The 27,588-nt window shown below is 36.6% G+C and overlaps 1 protein-coding gene across 12 annotated transcripts in view; it reads left to right on the forward strand.

Moving 5' to 3' along the window:
* mctp1 (multiple C2 and transmembrane domain containing 1) overlaps window positions 1-27,588 on the forward strand; it is a 269,865-nt gene that overhangs the window by 160,129 nt on the left and 82,148 nt on the right. For all 12 annotated transcript variants that reach the window (XR_010003922.1, XR_010003923.1, XM_062974224.1 and 9 more), the window contains 5 exons: window positions 14,821-14,923; window positions 17,588-17,690; window positions 18,028-18,129; window positions 18,450-18,524; window positions 21,304-21,423. Coding sequence is in view for 10 of the 12 variants with exons in the window: in XM_062974224.1 (XP_062830294.1) it covers window positions 14,821-14,923; window positions 17,588-17,690; window positions 18,028-18,129; window positions 18,450-18,524; window positions 21,304-21,423 (503 nt within the window). In the remaining 2 variants the exon portion in view is untranslated. The remainder of the gene's footprint in view (window positions 1-14,820; window positions 14,924-17,587; window positions 17,691-18,027; window positions 18,130-18,449; window positions 18,525-21,303; window positions 21,424-27,588) is intronic.

Raw genomic sequence — 27,588 nt, forward strand, 5'->3', positions numbered from 1 at the left:
AGTCCCCTTCGGGGTGAGAAGGACGGAATATAAATACTGTAAATAAATAAATAATTTTTGTAGTCAATGTTTTCAATATATCATGATATTTTGGTGCTAAATTCATAAATACAGTAATTACAACATAACATTACTGAGTATTGAACTACTTTTTCTGTCAAATCTGTTGTATAACATGATGTTTTGGTGCTTAATTTGTAAAATCATAACCTAATTTGATGTTTAATAGGTTTTTCCTTAATCCCTCCTTATTATCCAAGATATTCGCTTATCCAAGCTTCTGCTGGCCCATTTAGCTTGGATAAGTGAGACTCTACTCAAGCACAATTAAACAAACTTCAAGATTAACTTCCAATATTGGATTATTTTCAAGTTTATTACATTTGGATGAGGTGGAAATAGTTGCAACAATTGCTTGCTTGTAATTTAAAGTTTGAGCAATATTAAGAGAAAGGTGATTGTTGGTTTTTAAGTATTATATATGGTTATATTAGAATTCATAGACACAACTGTATTGGCTGCAATATCAGTATGCAGAGGGATCTTGTAGCACCTTAGAGACTGACTGAGAAAATGAAGGTGGCATCATAAATTTCATAAACTAAATCTTCTTCAGATGCAATCTAAGAAAGTAGACTTAGGCTATGAAAGCTTTTGCTACAAAATTCCTTTGCATATTGCATATGTTAGATGACTTTCATTACTTAAACTTGCAAATGTTGACTCTGAAAGTTTTTCATTGTGTGGAGCACAGATATGGTTAGATGTAACTCTCACGGTTCCTTACTTTTTGTCATGCATCGATGCTGAGATGTGCAGTTGTACAGCATCTGGAAGGTTACATTATTTCCATGACTGTGAAACAATTAATTATAAATAAATCATAAGAACTACATGGACAATAAATAGTGTATAGTCCCACTAATAAATATAGGGCCATGGTAGTAAATAGAACACCTGTATAGTATGTCCTAACCCCTGATGGTACACTGTGTTAAAGCACTGAGCTGCTGAACTTGTGGACCAAAAGGTCGCAGGTTCGAATCCCGGGAGTGGAATGAGCACCTGCTGTTAGCCCCAGCTTCTGCCAACCTAGCAGTTCGAAAACATGCAAATGTGAGTAGATCAATAGGTACCGCTTCGGTGGGAAGGTAACGGTGCTCCATGCAGTCATGCCGGCCACATGACTTTGGAGGTGTCTACGGACTTAGAAATGGAGATGAGCACCAACCCGCAGAGTTGGACACGACTAGACTTAATGTCAGGGGAAACCTTTACCTTTACCTATAGTATGTCCTTGATATCCACTAGAGTTTGGTACATTGTTGTAGAAGTACAATGTCAAAATCAAGATTTGCCTTTTGGATTTCTTTTAAAAAAAATCAAGCCATGAATGGTTGAATCTGTAATCCTTAAAAAGTATGGCTAACTTTTCATATAAATAAGGCCAGTTTCCTGTGAGCACTTACACTGGGGCAAGTCCAATTAAAATCAAGGAGGCTTTGGTGCATGTATATGTGCCCTCAATTCACCTGTCAACTGTCATGAGGCTTTCCATCTTACAACAGCTTCTGAAATATACTGGCATTCAAGGGTTAATCTCCCGAGAATTATTACATCTCTTAACAGCACCTGCTACTGTGAGCATGGCAATGGGCATTCATCACCAGTATAATGGGACACACCCCTCTATTTTATATCTATATTAGCCCTACCAGTACCAACATACAGCAACCAGCTAAATATAGGACTATCAACTCAGCTCTCTGTCAGACATCTTCTGTCAGTGGAAGCATACTTGTTCTGTGACCTTAATTTAGCTCTTTTTATCTTTTCTTTGTCCACTTAGCTTATCAATTTTTCAGTCAGAACCCAGAATTTGACTGTATGTCTAGTACACTAGCGATTTTTGTCTAGTGGTCATTGTACCATTAGAGATCTTTCCACTACATGTCATCTGGTGTCTTCTAATGCACTGAACTGAAGGGTTCATTTTAATGTACATGTACTTCCCTGATTACAAATGTGCAGGCTCTGTTTTACCATGTTTACATTCCAGAAAGTATCTGGCAATTTTCCCAGACTGAAAAGTGAAACCATTTTTCATAATCCTGAGTAATACAGAGACATACTCTCACAAAGCTACTTGCTTGAATAAGCATTTGTGCTCTATGTTTTAAACGATACCGAGTTATAGTCTATTTTTTAATGTTATAAAAAATAGACTATAGACATGCCGAGAAGTTGACAAATGAATATGTCTCGCCTATAACATTACTTCTGACTAAATATGCATAGGATTGCAGTATAAAGTAGATTTATGTTTCTACTTTATTATCTTAAATGTACAGTGGGCTCTTTGAATCAGCAAGTCCTGAATCCTTGATTTTCACCAACCACAGATTGTCATGGGACCAAAGGTTGGGAACCACTGTTCTAGACATAAAATGGTGGCGATATGAACGCAGATATCCATGAGTATCCATGAACTCATTTGCAGTTTGATATCCATGAGGAGTCCCAAAATCGAATCCCTGTGGATCCAGATGGATTATTCTATAAAATATGAGTTATTCAAACTTTGCTTATGTAAATAGAAAGTGTGTTCTTAGCCATGTGTTAAGCACCATCACTAGATGTGTCACTCTTCCCACTGTAGTTGACATGGGTTCTGATGCTCGGCCAGCTTTCATAATTCAAAGGCCTGCATAATCGGGGCTTTAATCCGCGTGGGGAGCCTTTGATTAGAACAAGAAGATAACTGTTTCAGAACATGTTGAACAGGGTGCTGATAGATGCAGGAGAAATATAACGATTTTGGAGGTATGTCTCAATTACATTCTACAACACATTCTTGATACATGTAAGTTACAACTGAATAGTACTGCTTTCCCACCAAAAAGAAGCCCCAGATTGTTGAACTACATGTTTAATCTTTAAGGGAGAAATCTCCTCCAACAAATTATATGTGGAATAAGTTATTCTTCTTTAAAAAAAAAAAACCTCTAAATGCTGTTATATTGGTCTATTTCAATTAAAATTCTATTAAAATCTTAGTTCCAGTAAAGTAGGAATGGGAAATGTGCTTAAATGTGAATACATATTTGAAAAAGATTAGCAGTAGTGATTAAATATTCAATATCTAACTCCTACATTGTGGTCAATAAGAACTGGAGACAGGCTCAGTTAGTCCCCAACACATGTCAAGTTTCCTCCTTTCTTTACTCCTCTCATCTCTCTCTGGCATCTCATGCACACCAAGTCACGCAAGGTGTCTCTTGTTGACTAGAGCCTTGAGCCTTGACTTTGGAGCCAAAATGCTGTGAGCAGAAGAGAGTGCATTAATGAACAGTTAATGAACAATTAATGCTGTTCATTAACTGTTCTGCAATTGGTAGTAGATGACTTCTCACAGTGTAAGACATAGTGTACTAGAAGTTGGACTATAGTGCAAATAAAGTGGTGAAAAGCTTAGATACAAGTTGGAGCATATGTATTCCAGTGGATCATATAAATACAACTGGCCTTCTGTGTCCACAGATTCTACATCCATGAATTCAACAATCCACTTTTTTCAGTTCCAAAAACTAAACATAGATGTTGCTGCTTTCTATAAAGGGTGCCATTTTACAGGATGCAGTTTTACTATGTCACTTGTAAATCCACTGTTTTGTGGTCGACGAGGGGTCCTGGAATCAAAGCTCATTATATCTTAAAAAGAGTATGTGCAAATTCTTGTGCAAAATCTTATATGAATAGAACAATTCCCCTAAATAAGGAACATCTGAGGAAGTGGTAGCTTTTTATGTGATAGAAACAGCTTTTTGATTAAAAAAAGAAGATTTCTACTTGTAAAAGTAGGAGTGAGGCCATGATTGTGCGAAACATATAGTGGTACATGTGATCTTATTTTAATATCAGGAAGAGAGGGAGGCTTCCTTTATTTGGACTAAGTTAATAAACATTTTCTAGCCCATAAAGCTATGCATAGGTGTTTGTAAAAGTGACATCCCTTTTAAAATAGACATAATTTGACCTATTTTTCTTTTGCTTCAAAGCTCATAGCTCTACAAATTTTGTGTCACTTTAGTACAGTGGTTCTCAACCTATGGTTCCCCAGATGTTTTGGCCCACAACTCCCAGAAACCCCAGCCAGTTTACCAGCTGTTAGAATTTCTGGGAGTTGAAGGCCAAAACATCTGGGGAGAATCACTGCTTTAGTAATAGGTCAAGACTTCTTCATTTTCTGGAATATAATGAGAAAATGTATTTGAGGATAAATGCGTCACTGCCATTGCATTAGCTTGTCAATCATGATGAGTAGTGATCATGACATGTGGTTGGTTTCATATAGTGCAGTTATAGTGCTTTGATATCACCCTAACTGCCACACTTTCATCCTACAGAATCCTGGGCTTTGCTTTTGGATAGGCCCCTAAAATCCCCTGACAAAGACTTCTAAATACACATCCCAAGTACAAATCCTAAGTACAAATCCCAAATTTGCATAGGATGGAGCCATACCAATTAAAGCAATATCAAAATGCTATAACTGTGCAGCATAAAGGGAACCTGCATCAAATATAGCTCAAATGTGCTATTTGTTTTTTTGATCATTAAATTTTTTGATACTGAGCAAAATCCCAGTCAGAATTTTGACCAGAAGATTAATGCAAAAAAGGTGAATGTTGTTCATGAGCAAAATGGCAAGAGAGAGAAAATAACCATTGTCTCTTTAATTACTATTGATCATCCTGATATTTATGATGATGATAATGATGACAATAGCAGCTGCAGTGTTCTTTTCTGAGGAGGAATGAAAGAGCATGTCTAAATGAGAGAGGATGGCAGCTATCAAAAAATCATTTTACATTTTTTCTTTTATTTCATGTAAAGTAATGCAAATTTTCACTTATTCCTCGTGAAAATTCAAATATTGTAAGTGGAAGCTAACAATTCAAAAAGTCAGAAACCAAAAGAGAAATCCAAATTAATTGTGTAAATGATTTGTAGTACAATGCAGTGTGCATGTGTAGCACAGAAACAGCAAACTATTTGAGATGTTTTATGGATACCCTTTCTGTTACCTAATTTGAAAATAGGCTATTGTAAAACAAACCTTGTTGAAGATATCTATCTGACTTTCTGCTGTGGCATTACTTTTGGTAGGAAATATTATCTAATCCTATAGCATTAATGTTCCTGTTGAAAATCCAGTGTTTATTGTTTTGTTAGATGTTTTCATAGTGCATTATTTATTAAACTATTGGCAGTAGATTACTTAAGAAGTAAGAACAGTGCCGAAGCTAAATCTTTTATCTACTGTTATTAAGTGAACCTTCTCCCTCCCCCCCCTAAGAAACAAGAACAACCAAGACTCATTAGTAGAGCTGAATTGATGCTGCATTTGACAGGCTGCCTAGAAAACAGTTTATTTTTTGCTATCTGTGGGTTTTAATTAAGATGTGTTCAATTATAGTCCCCTGGCCCACCCGCTCCCCCTCCTTGCTGTGTCACAGACTGGCGATCAGGGCGCTTTCAGATGGTCCAGCCCATGACTTTGACCTTCTGCGCAGTCCAGCGTTCCCTGGGGAACCGTTCAGCTCATGAGGTCTGATTTCACACTTCCAGGATGCCTCAGCTCTCTTAACAATGACAGGGAGACAAAGCCCTTTAGAACAGGCCGCACAGGGACTTGTTTAAATTGGAAACTAGAGAGGAGTCAAGGAACAAGGTTATGGACTATAGAATAGTGCTTTTAATAAAGAGCTCACAGCTCTGGTTTAGCTCAAAGAGGGTTACCTCTGTACAATTAATTGAGCCATTTATCTAGAGCATCTTAGGCTTCTAATTTCTCACAGAATGATGTAATAAATATTAACTGGAAGGCAAGCAAGATATGAACAAAATGGATTTAAACAGAGATCGTGATGCTTTTATGCTTATTTAATATGTAAGATATTTTTGCTTGAATTTTACACCATTCCCCTAATTGTATAAGGTTTGGGATTTTCCTGGATAAAAGATGGATTTTGGTTGACGGCTTAGCATCCTTGGCTTTATTGTCTTCGGTGTTTCAGCTCTTCTTGTTAGAGGCCGAAGGGAATGCAGCTTGAAAGATGCACTCATCCTGAATGCAAAGAAAATTCCCAGAGAACTGAATGCTGTAACTGTTTAGTATCATAGACTTTTTTTGTCCTGCTGTCCTTGCTGAACCCTGTATAACAACTGTTCAGTATATCTTACTCCCATCCCCAGAGCCCAAACTCAAACAAACCCTAACTTCATACAAAAGTTCAGTGCTCTGGTTTCGTTCGGGCAGATATATTATTTAGTATCAGGCAAAGTATGCGATTCAGTCAGTAAAAAAGTTGTGAATAGAAAGCTGGCAGCAAATTAAATAGGTTGTTGGTATAGCAGAAATGCAGATGTCTCTAATTGCAATGGAAATGTTGCTCTAACACAGGGGTAAGAATCACACGGACCCCCAGATATTGTTGACTGTCAACTCCCAGCTGTCTTGGCCAGAATAAATAATGGAGAGGAATACTGAGAGTGCAGTCTAGCAACATGATGGGTGGCATGATTGTCATTCCTTCTCTAACAAAAGCAGAAGAATTTGCTTGAATCCAGTGAAGACCTGATGACTCCTGCTACTTGGCTCACTCTGCCCCCACTAACTACAAATTACCACTGATGTCATTTCAGTTGGGACAGTTTTATGAGAACGTACTATTCTTAGATTTTTATGTATGATTCTAAAGGTATTTCAGAATCATCTGAAACTCTTAACAAGGCTCTGTGTCAGAATTGTACCATCAGTTGGCCTCATAATGGTCTCTTAGGTGTTTTTTAATGTGGGTTTGCAAAATTAGTTTCATTTGTATATTTCCTATTTATAAGTATTTTAGGGTTGTGTGCATGAGATAGATTAACAAACAAATAATGAAACAAGTAGCATACAGTATCTCATCAGATACCACAAGATGAAAAAATTATAAGCTATTTTACTGGTTCTGAAAGACATTGACAGACACCAATAAAATCGAATTTAATTAACAATTTGTGATGACTAAGAAGACCATCTTCTCAGTTGCCTTCTGCCACTTCGTATAATAGGGGACCTTGGAAAAGAAAATTTAAAGATAAGAGACCTGCACAACAGCCTCCTCTGGCTTTAGACATCTGTCAGAGGCCAAGGACACAATAGCTGAAGGTTTACATTGCTAAGAATAGTATTCCCCAGTTGGCATCTTGCACTATTCTTTATTTTGCATACATTTTTCACTGTGAAGGGAATTTAACATCTTGACAGATAACTGTAATATTTAACACCTTGACAGATTTTAATAAATGTATTGCAATCAGCTTTCTTTAGCCACAGTTTCTGCATTACACGCTTGCATATAATGGGACTTGAGCATCCACAGATTATGGTATCCATGGGGGGGGGGGGGGGGAGGTTGTCCTGGAACCAAACATCAGTGGATACCAAGGATTGCTTTTCTGTACACGTTTTCTTTAATATTTGAAACACATCACTACATTTATTGCATATATCAACACAAGTAGGAGAAACCATCCCTCAGGATTGTGTCTTCTATATCTGTCCCAGCCCCTTTTCCATTTTTGACAAGGCAGATTCTTGAAATTACTGAGAAGTGTGACCTTTGATGTATCTAGAAATCATTACAGTCATGCCATCCCTCCCCTGGAATCAACAAAATCAATTACTGCATCACTTGTTATTTGAACTCTCCTTTCCTGGTGTAAGTGTGGTCGTCTTAAATATAACAAAGCTCAACACTTAGACTTGCTGGCATTTAACAATGCTCAGAGGTAAGAGAAGGTATAATGAAGATGGCAAACAGGTTTCCAGTCACTCATAAGGCTCAGCACAGAGGAAAAACTCCTGAAGTTACTGGTTGCTCTCAGGACATTCCTCTAAGAAGAATAAGAACACCTGGAGTTTTATATCTGAGCTGGTAATAAATAAGGTCACTTGGATTCCAATTTCAATAAATTTTGTCATTTGATAATCAGTATATATGTTTAACAAAAAACATAAATGAGGTATTGTTTCTCTATTGATCCATTTATGCATTCTGAGTGAATAGTGAAGGGGAAGACAAGAACAAAAATGCAAATACTGTCCCCTCTGCCTTTGTGAGCCTCCTCAAGGTCAGGTCAGAATTCTCTTGGATTTTTCCAAAACTGCTCCTTGCTTTTTGCAAGATGCAGACCACTTTGGCTATTCTTTTATATTCTGTATTAGTCTTCTTCCATGCTGCTAGGGAGGTTGTGGCGGGATTTGGGGGGGGTGGGGTTGTGTGTTTTAAAATGCATTTTATTTGTATTTATAATGGTTAACTGTATTTTAACCTAACACACAGAGTACTATTTAATTGGGTTTTTTTTTTAATTTTTGTATTGACATTGTTTTTAAATTGATCAAAGTATGTGGTTGTTAGCCACCTTGAATCCCCTTGGGAGAAAGGCAGGGTATAAATAAAGTAAACAAATAAATTAAAAATATAAATATCATCTGTCCCAGGAAAGTTGTTATTCTCCTCACACTAGGACTTTTGGTAAGACTCAGATGGGAACTAGGAAGGTAAAGAGAAGGCTAATTAAAATGATGAAATTTTGTAAGGGAGGGGAGAAGAGAAAGTAAGAGAATGGTTTGATGGGATGAAAGTGAAATACATGCAGCATACTTCAAAACAGAGAAGGTGGGAGAAAATCATTAACACCATTTTCTCCTTCATTCAGATCTATCTTTTAGCTCAGTCATTTAACATAAACATAATATTTAAAATTTCAACCTTCTAATGTAAATACAATTAAATTAGACTTTTCTAGCATGTTAATAATTGACTAAACTCATCAACTTCTCTCCGACTAAATTTCTTACTGATGTGTAACACTTTCTAAAGAAAAAATAGGAATTTGAAGGAGAGATTGGTTGATAGAACAGAAAAAATCACCCTTCAGACTCCTTAAAAAATCTAAAATGAAAGTATTGGAAATTAAGGCAATGTGAATTAGGACTGAATATAGAAACATGCTAGGAAAAAAGTCATGAGATGGTGGTATTTCATCTGCAGTACATCTTCCCCTAATTACAAAACTACTGATAAACATTACAACCCTGTCGTTCTCCTTCCTATCTTGGATGTTGAACAGGTGACCATATGGATTACTGTTGTCTTGGGATATATCTATCTGTCCTTGGCTCTTAGCAATGTCAATCAGGAACATTGTTATTTTCTTGATGTGATTCCATAAATTACAATAGAGTTGAAAGCATTTACTGTGCATCCAGGCTTTATGTTCTTGTTGGCCAGAAGATGAAAAATGTAGTTTGCTGTGGATCCTTGCATGATGTTGCTCATGGTAAGCTCTATTTCTTTCTAATTGTCTTAGATTTGCCATGTTTTTATTTTCTTCATTTCTTGCTTGTCCTTTCTTGCTGTCTTCTGTACCTTTCTATCTGAAAAGAAGGCAATAGATTCTTCACTTGGCCATTTTTTGGCGCTGGGTAAGGATTCACTTGATTTATTCAATGAGTTGATTGTCTTCCAGTAATGTTGATAAAAGAGCTGAGATATTTGCCACTTAATAATGTTCATGCCAAATGTTCAAAATAACAGCATCCCAGTGGCTAAACCGTAGAGCCTTGGAGAATAAATATCTGTGATGCTGTCCTTACCTTGTTCTCTTCCTCCCTTTCTAATTAAACTTTTGGTGTTTCCATTGGGAAGAGGGGACTTTTGCTGCTTTCCTCCTATCTGTTGCAATGTCCCAGGGATCTGTTTGTGAGCCTCTACTATTTATTGTCTCTATGTCATTTTTATCCTGCTTTTCCCAAGGTAGCTTGCAGTGATGTGTGAAAGTATGTGAACCTAAAAGATGATTGTGGATAATTGTGGAAATTTCATAGTGGTAACACGATAATTCTTGTGGGTCAAAATTCGTTCTTTTCTAAGTTTTAAATAGAGTTTATATTAGCCAATGCAATGTCTTATGAAAACAAAAAACAATATAGAAATCACATAAACAAGGAGATAAGGATTAGAGTAGGTGCAAAAATAGATGAATTATTTACATCAGCTCATTCAAAAGGAATAACTGGAATCAGGTGCTTCATCTATCAGGTAGATCTTCATAACTGAATTTGGGACATTTCATCCTAAATGACAACAACAACAACTTGTTTCTTTATAGTCTGCCTTTTTGCAGCAATGGGACTCAAGCTAACAATGTATTTAAAACCTTACAAATGAAAAACTATGCAAAGATGTTAATAAACATATTAAACATTAAAAACATTAACATTTAGCAAAATATTATTTACATGTCCCCCTACCCACGCAAAAGTCATATAGATGATCTCAAAGACTTCCAGAACAGTGTTGTCTGGATAGACAGGTCAAAAGTTGAATATGTTAGTTTCAGTGAGAAATATTATAGCATATGTGTATGAAACTTGGTAAATTTGAACAGAAGAACTTAGTCCAGTCACAAAAACACGGGTCTGCTTTCCTGCCTCAGGATTGGGACAGTTAGACAACATTGATTCAACATTGATTGTTGTTGAAAATAATGTCAGACCGTGCACCCAAGAGCTGAAGTTGAACTAAAAGTACATCAATGAACAACAGTGCTCCTCAGCATCGAAGATCTACAAAGAAATGGCTGGAGTAGATGAAATTTAGCATTTTAGGATAGTCTACTCAGTCTTGACCTAAATGCCACTAAAATGTTCTGGCAGATCCTGAAATGGATTTTTCCATGTGAAGAAACCCTCACTGTGTTGATGCAGTTATGTAGAGGTAATGAGCCAAAATTCCTTGAAATGCAGATGTCTCTAATTGCAATGGAAATGTTGCTCTAATCAACTGTTACAGGGAACAGTGTTCCCTCACTACTTCGCGGTTCGCTTTTTGCGGATTCGCTGTTTCAAGGTTTTTCAATAAACTCTAAAAGAATATTATAAATCATAAAAAATACAATTTACAGCCTAAGGAAGGGAGGAAGGAGAAGCCGAAGGGAGAGAAAAGTAGCCCAAGCGGCAACAAGAGGAGAAGGAGGCAATTTGTCAACACACGATTGGTTGATAAGGATTTAAAATAGTGTATTCCTACTAAAATAATGTATAAATATATAGCGTCCCTACTTTGCGGATTTTCACTTATTGTGGGTGGTCCTGGAACCTAACCTCTGCGATAAGTGAGGGAACACTGCAACTTGAAGTCAAGGCGGTACCACTAAGTACTCTATATACAACGGTTCTGTGACTTTCTTCGATCTCTCTTTAAGAGAAAGGCAGGATAAAAATTTAATAAAATAAATACAAGTGTATACTTTTTTCTACATGGATATTGACTGAATCAGTTGCATATAAATAAATGCTTAAAACCATTTTATTTTTGTCATTTGTTGTCAACTACTCTTTATTGAAAATAATGGATTTAGAATAAAATTTGATAAAAAAAAAATAACATGGGGAAATACACAACAATCCTAAACAGTTTAAAAATTGACATCATAAGTAAAATTTTAAAATAACAAAACACAAAGACAGTAACCAATCAAACAAAGAGATACAAAGCTACATGTCAAAATGATCAGAAAGGCACTTACAAAAAGAATTTTAAGTTAAACATGGTTTTTCAAAACAAATGAAATACATAACAAATGAAAAGACATCTTCACTTTTGATAAAATAAGTTTCAAACTGGAAAAAACCCCATTAAGAAGATCTTCATGGTATCTAACAGTATACTAACTGTGGGCAAGATCGGAGGACTCCCAACGATTCTCTTGGCAAATTTACCTTTAAGTTTCTAATTTATTGGATGACTAATACAGTCATTGTAAAGAGAATGTAATTTTTTAAAAAAGTTTATATAATGGAGACTGGAAAAGAAAGTATTGAGGTGTACATGTTTTGGGGGAATGCAGATTCACATAATGAAATATGGAAGTAATTTTTGATGAATAATTGTTGTGTGTCTTCAGGTTGTTTACAGTTTTGTAGGTTCTTTGGATATATATTTTTTTAAATCACTTTTTGTTTAGATAGCCACTAGAGAAGGTTGAATATAGATTCAATTGCCTTTTTCTAGTGAGAAAATAAAACTTTGACAAGTGATATAGGCCCCATTTAAAACAATGATGACATCATTCTAATTGAACTTAATGAAATAAAATTATGTTAACTACAAGTGCATCTTGGGATTAACATAAAACATGTTTTTGTTATAATTATAATGACAGGAAATCAACAACAACACAGTATTCGGTATTTCATGTAGACAGAGTGGTATAGTACTGTAGTCAAGAGTGTCAAACTAGGGCTAAGGAGAACCAAATTGCCAGTGAACCTTGTTGGGTGACCATCAGCCTTTTTCTTTTTCATGTCAGGAGTGACTTGAGAAACTGCACTTTTGGTGTGAGAGAATTGGCTGTCTGCAAGGGTGTTGCCCAGGGGACGCCCAGATATTTGATGCTTTACCATCCTTTTGGGAGGCTTCTCTCATGTCCCTACATAGGGAACTTGAGCTGACAGAGGGAGTTCACTCGCTGTCCTCAGACTCAAACCACCAACGTGTTGGTTAGCAGTCCTGCTGGCACAAGGGTTTAACCCATTGCACCACCGGGGGCTCCAACATCAACCCAGCATCTTAGCCCAACACAGACAACATCTGATGAAGTGGATCAGACTCCATGAAAGCTTATGCTAAAAAATCTTTTTTTCAGTCACAAAGGTGTCATAGGATTCCTTTTTTCCTAGCAAGGTTGTGATAAAGAAAAAGTGGCTGATGATTAGGGTTGGGTGTTTTAAAAAAGGAATTGTACAGATGTTGCCTTGAACCTTCTTGGAGGCATAGTTGGAATACAAAATATAACCAGCTGTCAGTTGGCTTGCAACTAAGACTTAAGTAGCAAAAAAAAAAAGATTATTGTCATAAGCAGGTCAAGAGTAATTGCTCTGTTAAGTGCTGATACACAAATGTATCCCATGGGCTGAGGGAAGGATGGTTCTTTATTTTTTCAGGAAATTATACAGAATGATAGGGGTGTCAGTGTAGTACAGCATCATCTCAAGAGTAAAGTAATTGTGTCATGTGAGGTAGATGGGCTTTGTCACCCCCATTCACACACTGTTCTTTGAAGCGAAGTAATCAGCTATGAATTTTTGCATTCAAAGTTGATACATGAAGCAATCTTTTTGTCAGTGTATATGTCTCCAGAGATGGTTAATGATTTCATCCTGTTGAAGCCAAATAATATTTACCTTTTGTTCCATATATATGTTTTTATGTGAATGTATAGGCAGTCCAGCTATAAACTAGGACATTTAAACCAATCACACATTGTTGTTAAAGGTAATAATATACACATTAATTTGTCATGAAGTCTTGAATCAATATTGGTGTTTTAAGGGACTCAGACAACTTCCTCTGTATGTTGAATTAATTATCAAACAAATTAATGTTTTCCCAGTACCTTTAACCTGGTGAAGCTATGTATTCTGCAATGATGCTACGTTACAGAAGTACTGAATTATATCCAATTGCTTCATATATTAGACTTACTATAATGGAAAAACCTCTAATGGATCATGTTGCAATAATTTGGTCATTAATATTAAATGAGTTGTGCAGGTTTTCAGTTGATACTAACAAAGATTTATTAGTTGGAGAGATCATCCGTAGGCATGGAGTGGGTGTTATCAGTATGCTGATGACACCCAAATATATTTCTCCATGCCTCCAAAAACAGTTTCAGCTAAGGATAGTGTGTCTCTTCAAAAATTGTTGTTTTTGTTGTTGTTGTTGTTATTATTATTATCTTCAAATAACATGGGTGCTGCCTGTTTTGGTGTGTGTGGTACACACACACACATGTGCGCACACATATATGTGTATGTATATTTCGGTACATCATGGGCATTCTATGCTCAGTCATATCAAGTATGCCTACCCAGAAGAAATCCTAAATGAAATGTACTCCCTAGTACAATGGTTCCCAGCCTTTGGGCCTCCAGGTGTTTTGGACATCAGCTCTCACCGTTCCTAACAGCTAGGAAGCTGGCTGGAATTTCTGGAAGTTGAAGTCCCAAACACCTGGAGGCCCAAAAGTTGGGAATCGCTGCCCTACTAAGTGTGAATACAAATGGTTCTGGGATTGCTTTAATCCTAATTTAAATCTTATTAAGTCATTATGGAGAACATCTACAATGTAGAATTAATGTTGTTTGGCACCACTTTAACTGCAATGGTCCAGTGCTATGGAATCCTTGTAGTTGTAATTTGGTGGGGCACCAACATTCTTTGGCAGAGAAGTTGTAAAACTGTAACTCCCATGATTTCAAAGTGGTATCAAACTGCATTTTTTCTATAGTATAGATACCACTCATAGATGACGAAACATAGTAACTGGAAAGATAATTTTTTAAACAATGATTAAATAGCAGATACAAATTCATGTTTTCTCTATCACATCCATATTTTATTTTCCTTAAATTAAACCCAGACCATGCTATCTGATTTGTGTAAGTGCATTAAATTATTGAATGATCACTGTCAAAAATAACTGATGGATTTACCCATGATCTCTGCTTCACAAAATTTCTAACCATCAAAACAATTACTTGATCAGCACCCAAAATTCTATACATCTTTTCTGAATTGCAAAATGAACAATGAAATATGTAGAATTGATTTAGATTCACAGTATGAGTTCAAGTTATATAGAATGCAAATATAATTTTAAGTTATTTATGAATGTTTTTCATTGGTTTTCATCTAGGTAAAAGTGATCCCTTTTGTGTAGTTGAGTTGAACAATGATAGACTGTTGACCCACACAGTATACAAGAACCTTAACCCTGAGTGGAACAAAATCTTCACCTTGTAAGTCTTAATATGCTGTTGCTTCCTATTTTACCTGTAAGCTTCATTAATCCTTTCCAAGCTGTCAAGACAAAATAGATATTTGGCATTTTGACATTATCTTATGAATGGCAATATTCAAAAACTCAATGTACATTAAGTTAGTATCATCAGTGCTATTGGGCTAATTGGCTGAGATGACATTTTTTAAAAAAAATCTTAATATATGTATTTTAAAATTGATCTGGGAACCCTTGCCAAATCCTCACTATTCCTCCTAGTGCAACTCACTTTACTCTGAATTGTGATCCTTTTGCTTCTGAATATGAAAATTATAACCTGATGGAAGAAACCATAACTAAATCTAGGAAAGGGAGACTATTGCCATCAGATTGAAAACAGTATGTGTTTTCTTTCATAGGTTCCTCACATAGCCTTGATGTGTAGGTTAGAAATTCCCAAATGTGTGTTGACTTTTCTTTCTGATTCAGTGGATCCTTTGACACATTTAAATTAATGTATCTGGAAGAAAGATCAATGGAGATAAATAGGAAATTAGAGAGACATGTGAAGATTATGCATCTATACTTTATCTATACTTTAAAATATATGTTCTTATTTCATATTTGGAAATCTATATGGCAAGGAAGGTGACATCAGAATAAAAGAATGTTCAAGTTGCAACCTATACTGCTTGATGGATGAACCAGTTTTCTAAGTTTTACAATCTATCCATTGATCAGTAAATAAACAAACAACTATGTTTATGGGTGGGGATGGCAGGGTCATCAGGTTTTACTCCTGGCATAAGGACAGGGCTGCTCACCCTATCCTTATGCTGGGGGAAAAGGCAAGACACGCACCAACTGCCCCAATCCTTCTCCCCCGATCCTCAGGCTGTCCTCTTGGCATTATGCCAAGAGGAGGGCAAGGCAGGTGTTGGCTAAGAGTGCTCCGGAGGACTCTCAGCCACCGCCTGCATTTCTCGAGCCATCCTCCTGACATAAGGATGGGGCCGCTCGCACCGTCCTTATGCCGGGAGGAGGGCGAGACACGCTGTGGCTGGGAGTGCTCCAGTGGGCTCTCAGCTGCTGCATGCCTTCATCCCTTGTCTTTTTGGCATAAGGATGCGGTGGGCCACCATGTCCTTATGCCAAGAAGACAAGGAGAATAAGCAGGGCCTGAATTAAGCACCCAGGGGGCTGCATTCGGGCCCCGGGCCTTAGTTTGCCCATGCCTGTTTGAATACTTTGAGCATAATTTGTTTTCCATCTTTACAGCAACACTGATTTACTAGAAATGGAGACGTGGGGCAATTAAAAAGTCAGAACCTAGTAGTACAGGAAGTAAATTCTTTTCAAAACTACACAATCTACTCACTGAGAGCTTGTTGGTACATAACTCTTTTAAGTCAGGGGTACAGAATGTGTGGTCTGCCTAATGTTGTTGGGCAGCAGCTCCCATCATCCTATAACATTTTCTAGGCTAGCCATAGAACTACAGTCCTTCGGAGGACCCACACATTTGTCACCCTTGTGTTCAGCTTTTTTCTTGCCATTATTTACTCAGTGAATGAGTTAGATATAGAAATCAATGTGAAAAGATCTAATGTTTTTCTACCATTCTATTTCTTCCTTAGTTTCATAATATTCTAATCTTGGAAGTTTTATTGGAGTGAAGGTGATTTAATGGATTAAATGCATTTATCAGACATTCATTTATAGGGGATTTGAGAATTAGAATTCTTAGCTTCAGTGTTCACTATTTTTTTAATTAAAAATCTTTAGCTTTGTTTTATAAGACCCATAAAGTGAAAAGTTAAGTAGAAAAATATACATTCAGGTTGTTACTTGCAAAGTGATGCAATCATTAAAAAATGAAATTGTTTCTCCTTAGCTGAATTGAAGGAACAGAAGAAAAGGCTAGCAATTGTGATCTACTAAAATAAGTGACTGTCTTGCCTTCCCTCCCTGTCAGTCCCCAAAGCTTCTTGAAACTGTTGTCATGAACATAAAGTACAGTTTGTGAATCTGACTTCTTTTAACTAATCATAGATGGAAATTGCCATCCTTTGTGGCTTGATGACACTTTATAAAACATGGTTCCTCTAAAATGGAAGCAGATGTTTCCAATCTCTTAATAGTTGCCATGTTGGAGAAAGAGATAAGAGAAGGTGCACTCCCACCCTGGGAAAGTTAAGATCAGCCACATCGTAATAAACAGTGGTCAAGCACACAACTTAATCCAATATTTTGATGTGCCATAAAAGTTTTAGAATATAACACATGGCAGAAACCAAATTTGCTTCCTACAAGTTGTGATTTTGTACTATACTCACAAAGGAGATAGTCATGTCTACATGTATAGCACATTTTTTATTTTCCTGTTCCGCAAATACTTATTATTTCCGCAGTATAGTAAATCTGCAGACATATTCACGAAAATGTTTCTTATGCCAATTGTGATGATATGTTTTTTGTGTATTATCTTATCTAGACTGAAATAACCAATATCATGTCTTAGTTGCCTTCCTGGACATTGTTGTTTCAATTAATCATCTTATAGCTCTGCCTTTTTGGTGTGTAGCCTTGGAAAATAACGGCAGCATTTTATTTTTCTGTAGATTCTTAATGCATTCTGTTCCATGACTTTTCCATTTCTTTCTTTGCCCCACCCATTCCCAAGCAACATTAAAGATATTCATTCAGTTCTCGAAGTGACGGTCTATGATGAAGATCGAGATCGGAGTGCTGACTTCCTGGGCAAAGTGGCCATCCCATTGTTGTCTGTAAGATTTCTATTATTGTTGTTGTTATTACTACGTTCTGCTCTATGTCTTTTTATAGACATAGAAAAAAAATAGCACTGTCTGCCATTTCTCAACCCAGGTCTATAATAAGAAAACTAAAAAAAATTTAACATACTCAATTCACGGCCATGTTGAATCCCATGATAGTTAATTTTTCCTGACAGACTTGGTCCTGGTAATGAACAGGTACTTGTCAGAATTGCCACAGTTGTTTTGGGTTCTCTGTCAGTTTCAGCAGCTGGGGGTCAAAGGTCACGGAGGGAGTGTATTCAGTGGAGACCGCGAGACAGACGGCTGTCATGTCCTTTTCCTGCAGATTCAAAATGGTGAACAGAAAGCCTACGTCTTGAAAAACAAGCAGCTGACAGGGCCAACAAAGGGGGTCATCTATCTTGAAATAGATGTGATTTTTAATGCTGTAAGTCTTAACTTTGCCTTTTTTGTACTGCTAAAGAGTTCAGTTTCATAAAAGCTTTTGTTCCTGATTTGTAGAGAATTTCTGTCATTTCTCATTTTCTTTAAACCTTGATGTATGCTGCAGAATGCTCTTCTGCCACTAGCCGAGACACCCACACATTTTCACTTTCCTGTATTGTTGCTAATCTATCTACAAGCATGCCTTTCTGCGCCTCGCAAATCTATCGCATACTTTTGGCCTCATGACTTTGAAATGTTTTAATTAAGATGCTAAACAATGTACATCTGAATCCCTAACGATTGTGATGTTTTGATGTATAGGTGAAAGCCAGTATACGAACATTAATGCCTAAAGAACAGAAGTATATTGAAGAAGAGAACAGAATTTCTAAACAGGTAAAGACTTAGACAAGAACGGAAATCAAGAACAGCCTTGTAATAGTTTTAGACTTGATAGCAACAAGAGTAACCTCTTCCTGCCAAAACACAAAAAGCTATCTTTGGAAATTTCAAAGATGGATAGAGCATAAATGTGAATTGCATCATCCCTTTCTGCTAGAGTTCATTATCTTCATCGTGAAACCAGAGTGAAGTAACCAGCCTGCCCCAATGTATCAGGTTATAATGCAGGTGGTTGTAAACTTAGTCTAGCATACATTTTTGCTGCTAACTTTGACCCTCATATTGTGTGGATTAAGGAATGTATCGGCCTTTTGTTCTCTTGCCTCTAATTCTGTGTGCTTCTTAGAATTTTAATCAAGACAACCAAAATAATTCATTTGACTTTTCACATTTGGTTACAGGGTTCTTATCTTCTTTTTCAGATATGTTTTCTACTTGTTTTTAATAGCAGTTTTTGGTTAATAGAAAAGTAGTCACAATGTTAAAGTGCAATTCTATTTAATACTTTCATTTGAAATAACTTGTATAATAATTTTGGGAAGAGTAGTAACTGTTTCAAGCATACAGCTCTAGTGAATTCTCTCCATTGAAGTAACTTGTAGAATACACCTAGCAGCCTTATTGATAGGTTTTTTTTGTTTGTTTGCAGTCTCTGACATTAGCGAAACTCTACATTTCTTTAAAGGAGCTATTCAGTATTTAAATATATTTCATATATAAATTACTACCAATACACTCAAGAGTAAGTTGGAAGAATTTTCAGAAATAAATTGAAGCAAAAACCTGAGTCAACTTATTTATTTACTTATTTATTCTATATCCTACCTCTCTCTCAATAAGGGACCCATTTGAAAACAGATGATAACAACACCGGATGAGAGAGCAATCAGAATGCAGCATGGAAAAAAAAAAGAGGGCCAAAGAACAAGGAAAGCAACCTGCCTCTTTTAGGGACCCAGCGTGAAGGCAGTGGCAAGAGGCTTTGGTGAAAAACGCCCCATGCTGTAGCCAGGGTGGAGCAACACTACCACCTCTTCGACCCTTAGAGAAAGAAAGGCAGCCCTCACTCCATCCTCACCCTTTTCAGCCCACCATTTTGAATGCTTGAGGTAAAGCAGAATGGTAGCAGCCATTTTAATTAGGGGTTTATTGTAGTCTCTCGTAAGCTTTGTGAGACTTCTACAATAAGCCCCTATTAAAACTGGCTGATGCCAGTCTTCTCTAACGCAAGGGTCAAAAATGGCTGATATGCCACATTCTTTGTGCTTTGCCATGTTGCTACTTAATAGTAGGCTGGAAAGAAAAGTAATGAAGACGGAAAGGGTGCATTTCTTTCTCTGTTTTGGGCAAGGAAGGAGTAAAGGGATGAGAATGCTGCTTTCACACTCTGCCATGCCAAGAAAGGTTTCTGTCCTCTGCGTCTTGTCACTGTCTTTGCACTGGGTCCCTCATAGAGGCAGGTTGATTTCCTTGCTCTTCTCTCCCCGCATTCTCTGTGTGCGTTTTTTTCCAGATTGCGTTCTCATTCTCTCTCCTCATTTATATTCCTTTCCCTATTTGTATAGCTTTAGACATTTTAAGACCAGCAATGCAGTTTATACCCTACCCTCCGATTTTAACCCCTCAAATACATTGTTTAATATATAATATTTAATATTTATTGGACTTGTATACCGCTACTCCCAATTTGGCTCAGAGCGGTTTCCTAAGCCTGCTCCCTCTATACACTTTTAAAAGTAGAGGAAAAGGTTTGTTTGCTACAGGTCTCTAAATCTTACTCTTGACTTGTCCACGAGTCATAGCAAAGTCCATAGTTATGGCCTTCAAACCTGCCCTTGACTCATATATAAATAAGGCCAACATATATATGAGTATATACAGGAAGTATTTATCCCTAAAGAATAAGATGTTTCAATTAGGCATTAATAGCACATCAAAGAATAGACAATAAATCAAATCCAATCATTTATCAGCAGTTATATAATTGTATTGAGTGTGTTCAGTTGGACAAACAATTTAGGCTGCACTATTTTATTCCAGATGCTGTCATTCTCATCAACTTCTCCTTAAAAATTAGTAATAGAGTAGCAGTACATAAATACAATTACATTTATGAACATTGTGAATGAATTGAAAGGAGATAGTTTTCCAGCTACTGATTGCAACTCATGGTTCGTTAAATAGTAAGATGTTCTTCCTATCCATGTTTGGAATCCATCTCCAGTCTGGTACTTTCCAGACGTTTGGATACAATTCGTAACAATCCCAGCTAGCATGGCCAATTGTTTGTTGAGAAGGTGGTTATTGTTCAAAATATCTGGAAGGTACGATTTTGGGGAAGACTGATATGTTTACGGGATAATACTGTTAAGCTTCAGCAGAGAAATGTGAATAAAATGGCCCTCAGAGAGATTAGAGTTAGAAACTTCCTCAGATCTACTAAAATGGATAAGATCACCAACTTAATTCCAGTTATGAGAAGCTAGATTGACAAGTCTCTGATACACACTACCTAACACATGCTTTTAAATATTTGGAAATAAAATGCACTACTATGTATAATTGTACTGTAATTTGAATTTTGTGCTGTACTACAGAATTATACAAAAGCTCTACATTTGATACACCTATTGATAATCTTGATGATAAATACCAAGACAGCCATTTCTCCTTTTATCTAACAGTGCATTGTAATTTAAAATGTGTTCTCAGTAGTGTTCATACCTAAAATGCACAAATCAAGCTAACACATGTTGTACTTCCTTCCCTTCAGCTTCTTCTAAGAAACTTTATGCGCATGAAACGTTGTGTCATGGTTCTCATAAATGCTGCCTACTACATAAATAGTTGCTTTGACTGGGATTCACCACCAAGGAGTCTTGCTGCTTTTGTGGTATGATGTTTTATGCCTCATTATTACTGATACATTTGTGTAAAAATGTTTTTAATGGGTTCAGCATCAAGGCACAGCTTTAACTGAAGGAATAAACTCAATAAACCAATAATCAAGCTGCTGTTTAAGGTTTTTAGTGAGGCAGCCAACATTTCCCTTAAGCCTGGTGTAGATCTCCAGTTGGCATTTCCTAATCTGAAGCATCAGAACCAAAAAAAAAAAATGATGTGATCAATTTCTTCTTTATTTATTGCCCTCTATTTGTGTTTTATTCTGTTTCTTTCTTGGGACTAAAGGGAGATAACACCATTATTTGAAAACATGGATAAAACACAAATACCACGACAAGTAACCACAACCAGCTTGTTGTTATATTAAAACATTATTAAACAAAATTAGAACAGCAACCAGATTAAAAAAATTTATACAGTAAGTACATGAGACATCCCCTCCAAAGCAACCAAAAACTTTAAATAATTTCCCATTGTTGGAAGGACAATAGGAAGGGGCATTCTATAGCCTGGGAACCATATCTGAAAAGGCCCTTGCAATCTCGTCTCTAAAAATGAGACAGATGCATTATTGATTTTATTTTGAAAATTTGCATTAAGATGTTCTAACTGCTAGGTGAATTTTGGTCTCTCCTCTGGAATTTTTCCTACCTTAAAACAAAAATTCCCTTCAATCCAACATTTGCTATAAATTCTGACACTTGTCCCAGTTAGCGTCTTTTTAGCTTCCTTGCCAGATCTGGCAAGCCTCGTGCTCTGAAGAAGAGCATCCTAATAAGTGAAAGCAATCAAAACAGAATTAAACTGCCAAAGAATTGTTTTAATACCTGGAATTCACAACAATGACATAATAGAAAACTTGATGAAGAATGGCTATCCCAGTAAATAATATTTTAGAGAATGGGAATTAGTGACTAACTAGTTGTTTGTATGTGACTGATTTCATATAACTATTTGGTTTGATAATGGTTGAGTCTGGAAAACTGTGTGGGAGGGATTGTCTTTTAATGATTTTCAGGATACTTTTATATGTGGAAAGAATACACTGGAATGGGATCTCTCCCATATGGTTTCCTATGTTTACATGTGGGTGGATGTTGCAGGAAGCAGTTACAAAGATGTAGGAACCACTGCTTCTGTGGTACTGCAATACAGAAATATGCAACTTAATAACGTAAATACATGTTGATACAGTAATTTTTCTTATTCTGCACATTATAATATTCATGATAACTCTGTGTTACCTCAAGAATTAGAGGCATCAGTTGCTGGTGGGAGAGAATTAAAATATCAAGAATTCTCCAAAATCCCAAATTGTCCAAATGGGTGGCTGAGATAATGACACCATTTCTTTCCCTTGGTTCAATGTATGCAAACTGTGTTTCATGCACAAAATTATTACAATTATTGTGTATACAATTACCTTCAGGGTATGTGTATAATGTATATATGAACCATAAATTAATTTTGTGTTTAGACTTTATTCCTATCTCCAAGATATTTTATTATTTATGTGTATGTAACTAGTTTTACAAGTATTCCAAAATTCATAAAAAATTGAAATCCAAAACACTTCTGGTCCCAAGTCTTTTGGGTAAGGGATATTCAGCCTGTTGACAAATTGGCAATTTTGAAAATAGGATGCTGAACTTGATAGACCTTTGTTCTGATAATGCAGGGCTTTATTTATGTTACTACAAAGTTTTGTGCACATTTATAAAGTCTGTTGTTTGTGTTTAAATGAGAAAGTCATTCTTGGCACTTCAGAAACATTCTCTATCTCTCTTTTTTTTCCAAAGTGCCAGATTTGAGTTGCTGCCCACACTCCAGTGTATATATCTGCATTTTTGTGCACTCTTTTTTTCTTTCCCCCCCCTTTCCCCCCCCTTCATATATCTTCACCGTTAACCTGCAGCCTTTAATTTGGAAACACTGGATATTTTTTTTCTTTGTGCCTCAATTGTACCGAGTATCCTGAACATACTATCACTTCCTATATGCTGTCTATCCTTTCACAGATATTGTTGCTCCAGAAATGAGAAGCCAGGAACCCTCAGTGCAATGAACTCTTGATTCTTCCCTAACATCTTCTCTCCTTGATCTCTTTGCATAATCTGCCTTCTTCCTTTTTTAATTTACTGAGTGATCTGCCACAGTGTGGCATGGCAGATAGAGCCAATCCAGGCTGCCTTCTGTCATTCATGTGTTAGGCTGCATTGGTTTAGACAGCCAAAGGTCTTAAGAAAGAATCAAAATCTACAGACAGCTTAAAAAAATTAAAACACCTTCATCTTTGTATGCCATAATCTTTAGATTGACACCTTGTTGGTTCAGAATGTACACTGTAGATTATTGATTGGTTTCAAAGTCTTTTGACAGAGACAGCTGATACTTGGCTGTTTATACCCAAGAGTTTTGCCTAAGTCTTGTCATAAAGCCAGACCTTAGCAACCCATAGAGCTGTCAGAGGACCTTTGTGGATACATTTTTTTCATTACTGCAAATAGCTGTGTTCAGGAGAGTTTCTGGTGCATTCATTGACTATAGGTTTGAATCTGAAGTCACATGGATTGTTTGAATGCAGTTGAAGTCACGGAACTCAAGCCATCCTAAGATATGAAGGCTAAATAACCAAATGCAGATGGTTCTGTTAAAATGACAACCCCCTGGAATCTAGGTGATTCTGTGAGCAGAACTAAGGTCTTTTGCCCTTCCTTTTGCATCCTTTTATGACCTTGAAATTTGCTCCAGAGGGTTTGGGAGACCATTGTGAGGGAGGTGGCCCTGGGGTCAGTGTGGGAAAAAGTGAATATAACCACACCACTCCTTCGTCCAGCAAGCAGCCTCTTTGGGACTTTGTTTTGTAAATGCACTATTGTCTCTGTGTTCATATTTAAACAAAGCAGTATGAATTACTTCTAAGTACTTTTAATATGCAGTGTCTATTGTAGAATATTCTTACGTTGCATTCTATAACAAATATAGAGAAATTATCAAATGACTCAGATTATTTTTGGAATAATCTGATGTAATTTCTTTTTAGTTGGGTTTAATTTTTCTTTAGGCTCTTGACTAGTCATTCATGTATTTGTGGATGTTGGAGAGTGCGAGGAAATGTGAGATAATATAGGGCAGGAGTGGCGAAGAATGTCTGCAACCTCTTTCATGTATTGCCAACTTGCTGTAATGAGCAGAAAAATAATTGGAAAAGCAAGCTCTCAGTAAAAGGACAGACTTCAACATGAGTCAATGAATTATTTTTCAGGACAAACTTTAATCTTTAGATATGATTGTGGATAATTTGTGGCACCATTTGTCTATTTTGAATTGTTTTAGCCTTTTCAGTTGTTATACAGTAAGTGCTGCTGTGTTAACATTAACATTTGATATTTTACACATTTAATTCCTGTACTGCTGTGTGGTCTTTGGGGAAAAGTGCTCTAGTGCTACAAGAGAGAGACAAAGTATTGATCAGCTAACATTTCAGCTACGTTTATGTATGTCGCAAAATTAATGAAAATGCCAGACAAAAATGTCAAGAGTGCACAAAAAGGTAGGATTTGAATTTTGGTAGTTTAATGAAAAGTTTGAGATATACATTATCACATGTCCCTTTAGCCTGCAATGTACAGTTTCTAATGCAATAATTAAAGGGGGGGACATGCATATTTCTTGCTAGGGCATCAGCCATAAAGAAAAAAACAGTGTTAAAAGTAGGTGATGTTCCCAAATGACTTTAATAAAACATTTCAATAGCCAGCTTGACTATTTAAATATGGTTCTAAATAATAATAATAATCTTTTTTTCATCTGGGAAAATTATGGAAACTTCCTATATTTTTCAGTGTAGTTAGAAAGGTTATATAATCTTTCTACTGTAGCCAGTAGTTTTTCTGAAAAAATCATTTGAAAAAGATTTCATTTAAAAAGCAGGCTTTGGCTACTCTCTTTTTGTTGCTGGTTTTCTTTAGTTTTCAGATTTTTCCAGCCCATTATAAGTACATATTTATGATCCTTCAGATGGATCATACAAAAATGAAAATGAATGACATAAAGTTAAAGCCAATGTTTTTAGGCAAAGGTGCACACTGACATTTTTGCAATTGTAGGCTGACAGTATGTGGTCCTTTTTTAAAAAAAAATCTTGGCACATCAATACAAAAAGTCTTCTCTGGGTCCTTTTCTCCTTCCTAAATATTCCTCCACTCGGTTGAAGCATCTGGACAAGGCCAAATTATTTTTAAGAACAAGTTTCAAGAATGTTTCATGCTGCTGCTCAGTCGCCCAGTCGATTCCAACTCTTGGTGACCTCATGGACCAGTCCACGCCAGAGCTCCCTGTCGGCCGTCGCCGCGACCAGTTCCTTCAAGTTCATGCCAGTCACTTCAAGGATACTGTCCCTCCACCTTGCCCTTGGTTGACCTCTCTTCCTTTTTCCTTCCACTTTCCCCAGCATCATATTGAAGGATTTTTTTAACTAATTGTTTTTGCTTATATGGTTCATTGTAAGCAGTTATTAACTTGTCCTCAAAATGTACAATTTTATGTTACCATTGCAACCAAGTGTACGGCTTCATTTCAGTGATGCGTAGGAAGCAAAAAATGAAATCACAAGAAATCTAATTTGTCCGTTTTGTCCTTTTTTCTTTTTATGTGTGATTTTAAAATTATTTTTTCTCATGTTAGTTTTTTTTCCAATATTCTGTGTTCCTCATGAAGATATGCAGCGGAAAGAAAGGCAGTGGCTACTGGCATGTGGTGCAGATGGTATATATCTTGTTTTCCCTTTGAAAATATAGACAGCTTTCTTCATTTACAGAATGTGTTCATGGCAGTATACTATGTGAATATATGGAAATCACACTAGCAACCATGGGATGCATAGTATGACCAAATAATATTCCATTACTCAATAGAATTTAGTGGGCTGTGTATTATATTTTAATATGTTCACCACAACCTTTCTAGACCCATCTCCCACTGCAATTTATTGTGTCACATGAAAAACTCCTGAGGTCAGGGTCTCATCCAAAGGAGTTGGCACTGCACATATTCTCATTAGATGTAAAAAATGGCTTTCTATACTGCTTTATTTTCTATCAGTATTTGAAGGCCCAATGCTCCAAGAGCTCTTCTAAATTTATCCTTAAGGATAATATATAACTGCAACAATCTGTGTTTTGTACTTGGATTTTGCAAGTGACTCACAGAGACTCAAATGTTTCTCTTTTTCATTCCCCCTGTTGTGTGCCTGTGACCTGACATAGATGGCAAACGATTAGATTCGTGGACAAATAAATTAATATTTAATAGCAGGATTAGAACACCTTCGGCACACTCCGACATCTTGAGCATGCCCAATGGGATTTTTTCAGTTGGAGCAGCAATTTCCAATGCTGTGTTATGAGCAGCAACTGAAGTGGGGGTAAGAAGAGAAGAAGAAGGGATTACTGGAACCATTAATGGATCTTAACCATCTTGCTCTGCCACATAAACTGGTAGTTTCAGAATACAGCATGTTTCCCTGGTCTGGTTGTGTCTTCATCCCCAGGAGATAGCATTTAGAGGGGTAGGAAGGGAAAATGTTGTTATGGCACCACATCAAAACATCTGTAAAATACAGGTTAATAGCAATTTTTGTCTTTTCCCTTTGCCTTTCTCTTCCTTTCCTGTTGGCAGAGGCCAGTGGTTCTCAACCTGGGGTCGCCAGATATTTTTGGCCTACAATTCCCAGAAATCCCAGCCAGTTTACCAGCTGTTAGGATTTCTGGGAGTTGAGGGCCAAAAACATCTGGGGACCCACAGGTTGAGAACCACTGGTCTAGGCAAATGCCACTTTGCTAGTTGTGTACTCTTTTTGTGTATCTCATTGATCTTTGCTCTGAGGAATTTCCAGATTAAAGGGCTCCCTTTGTGCTGCATAAACTGATAAAATTTGAGTGAAAATAAAACTACGGAAATCAAGGGTTTGATATGTCAAGCATGTGTATGTCTAATTGTATGTGTGCACCTTCAACTCTTCTGTCAACTTATGGTGAACTCATGAATTTGCTAGGATTTTCTTAGACAAAGAATACTCAAAGGTGATTTTCTAATTCCTTCTTCTGAAATATAGTATACAGGCACCTGGTATTCATTGGTGGTCTCCCAGCCA

The sequence above is a fragment of the Anolis carolinensis genome, chromosome 2 (genome assembly GCF_035594765.1).
Source record: "Anolis carolinensis isolate JA03-04 chromosome 2, rAnoCar3.1.pri, whole genome shotgun sequence".
NCBI classification, from domain to species: Eukaryota; Metazoa; Chordata; class Lepidosauria; order Squamata; family Dactyloidae; genus Anolis; species Anolis carolinensis.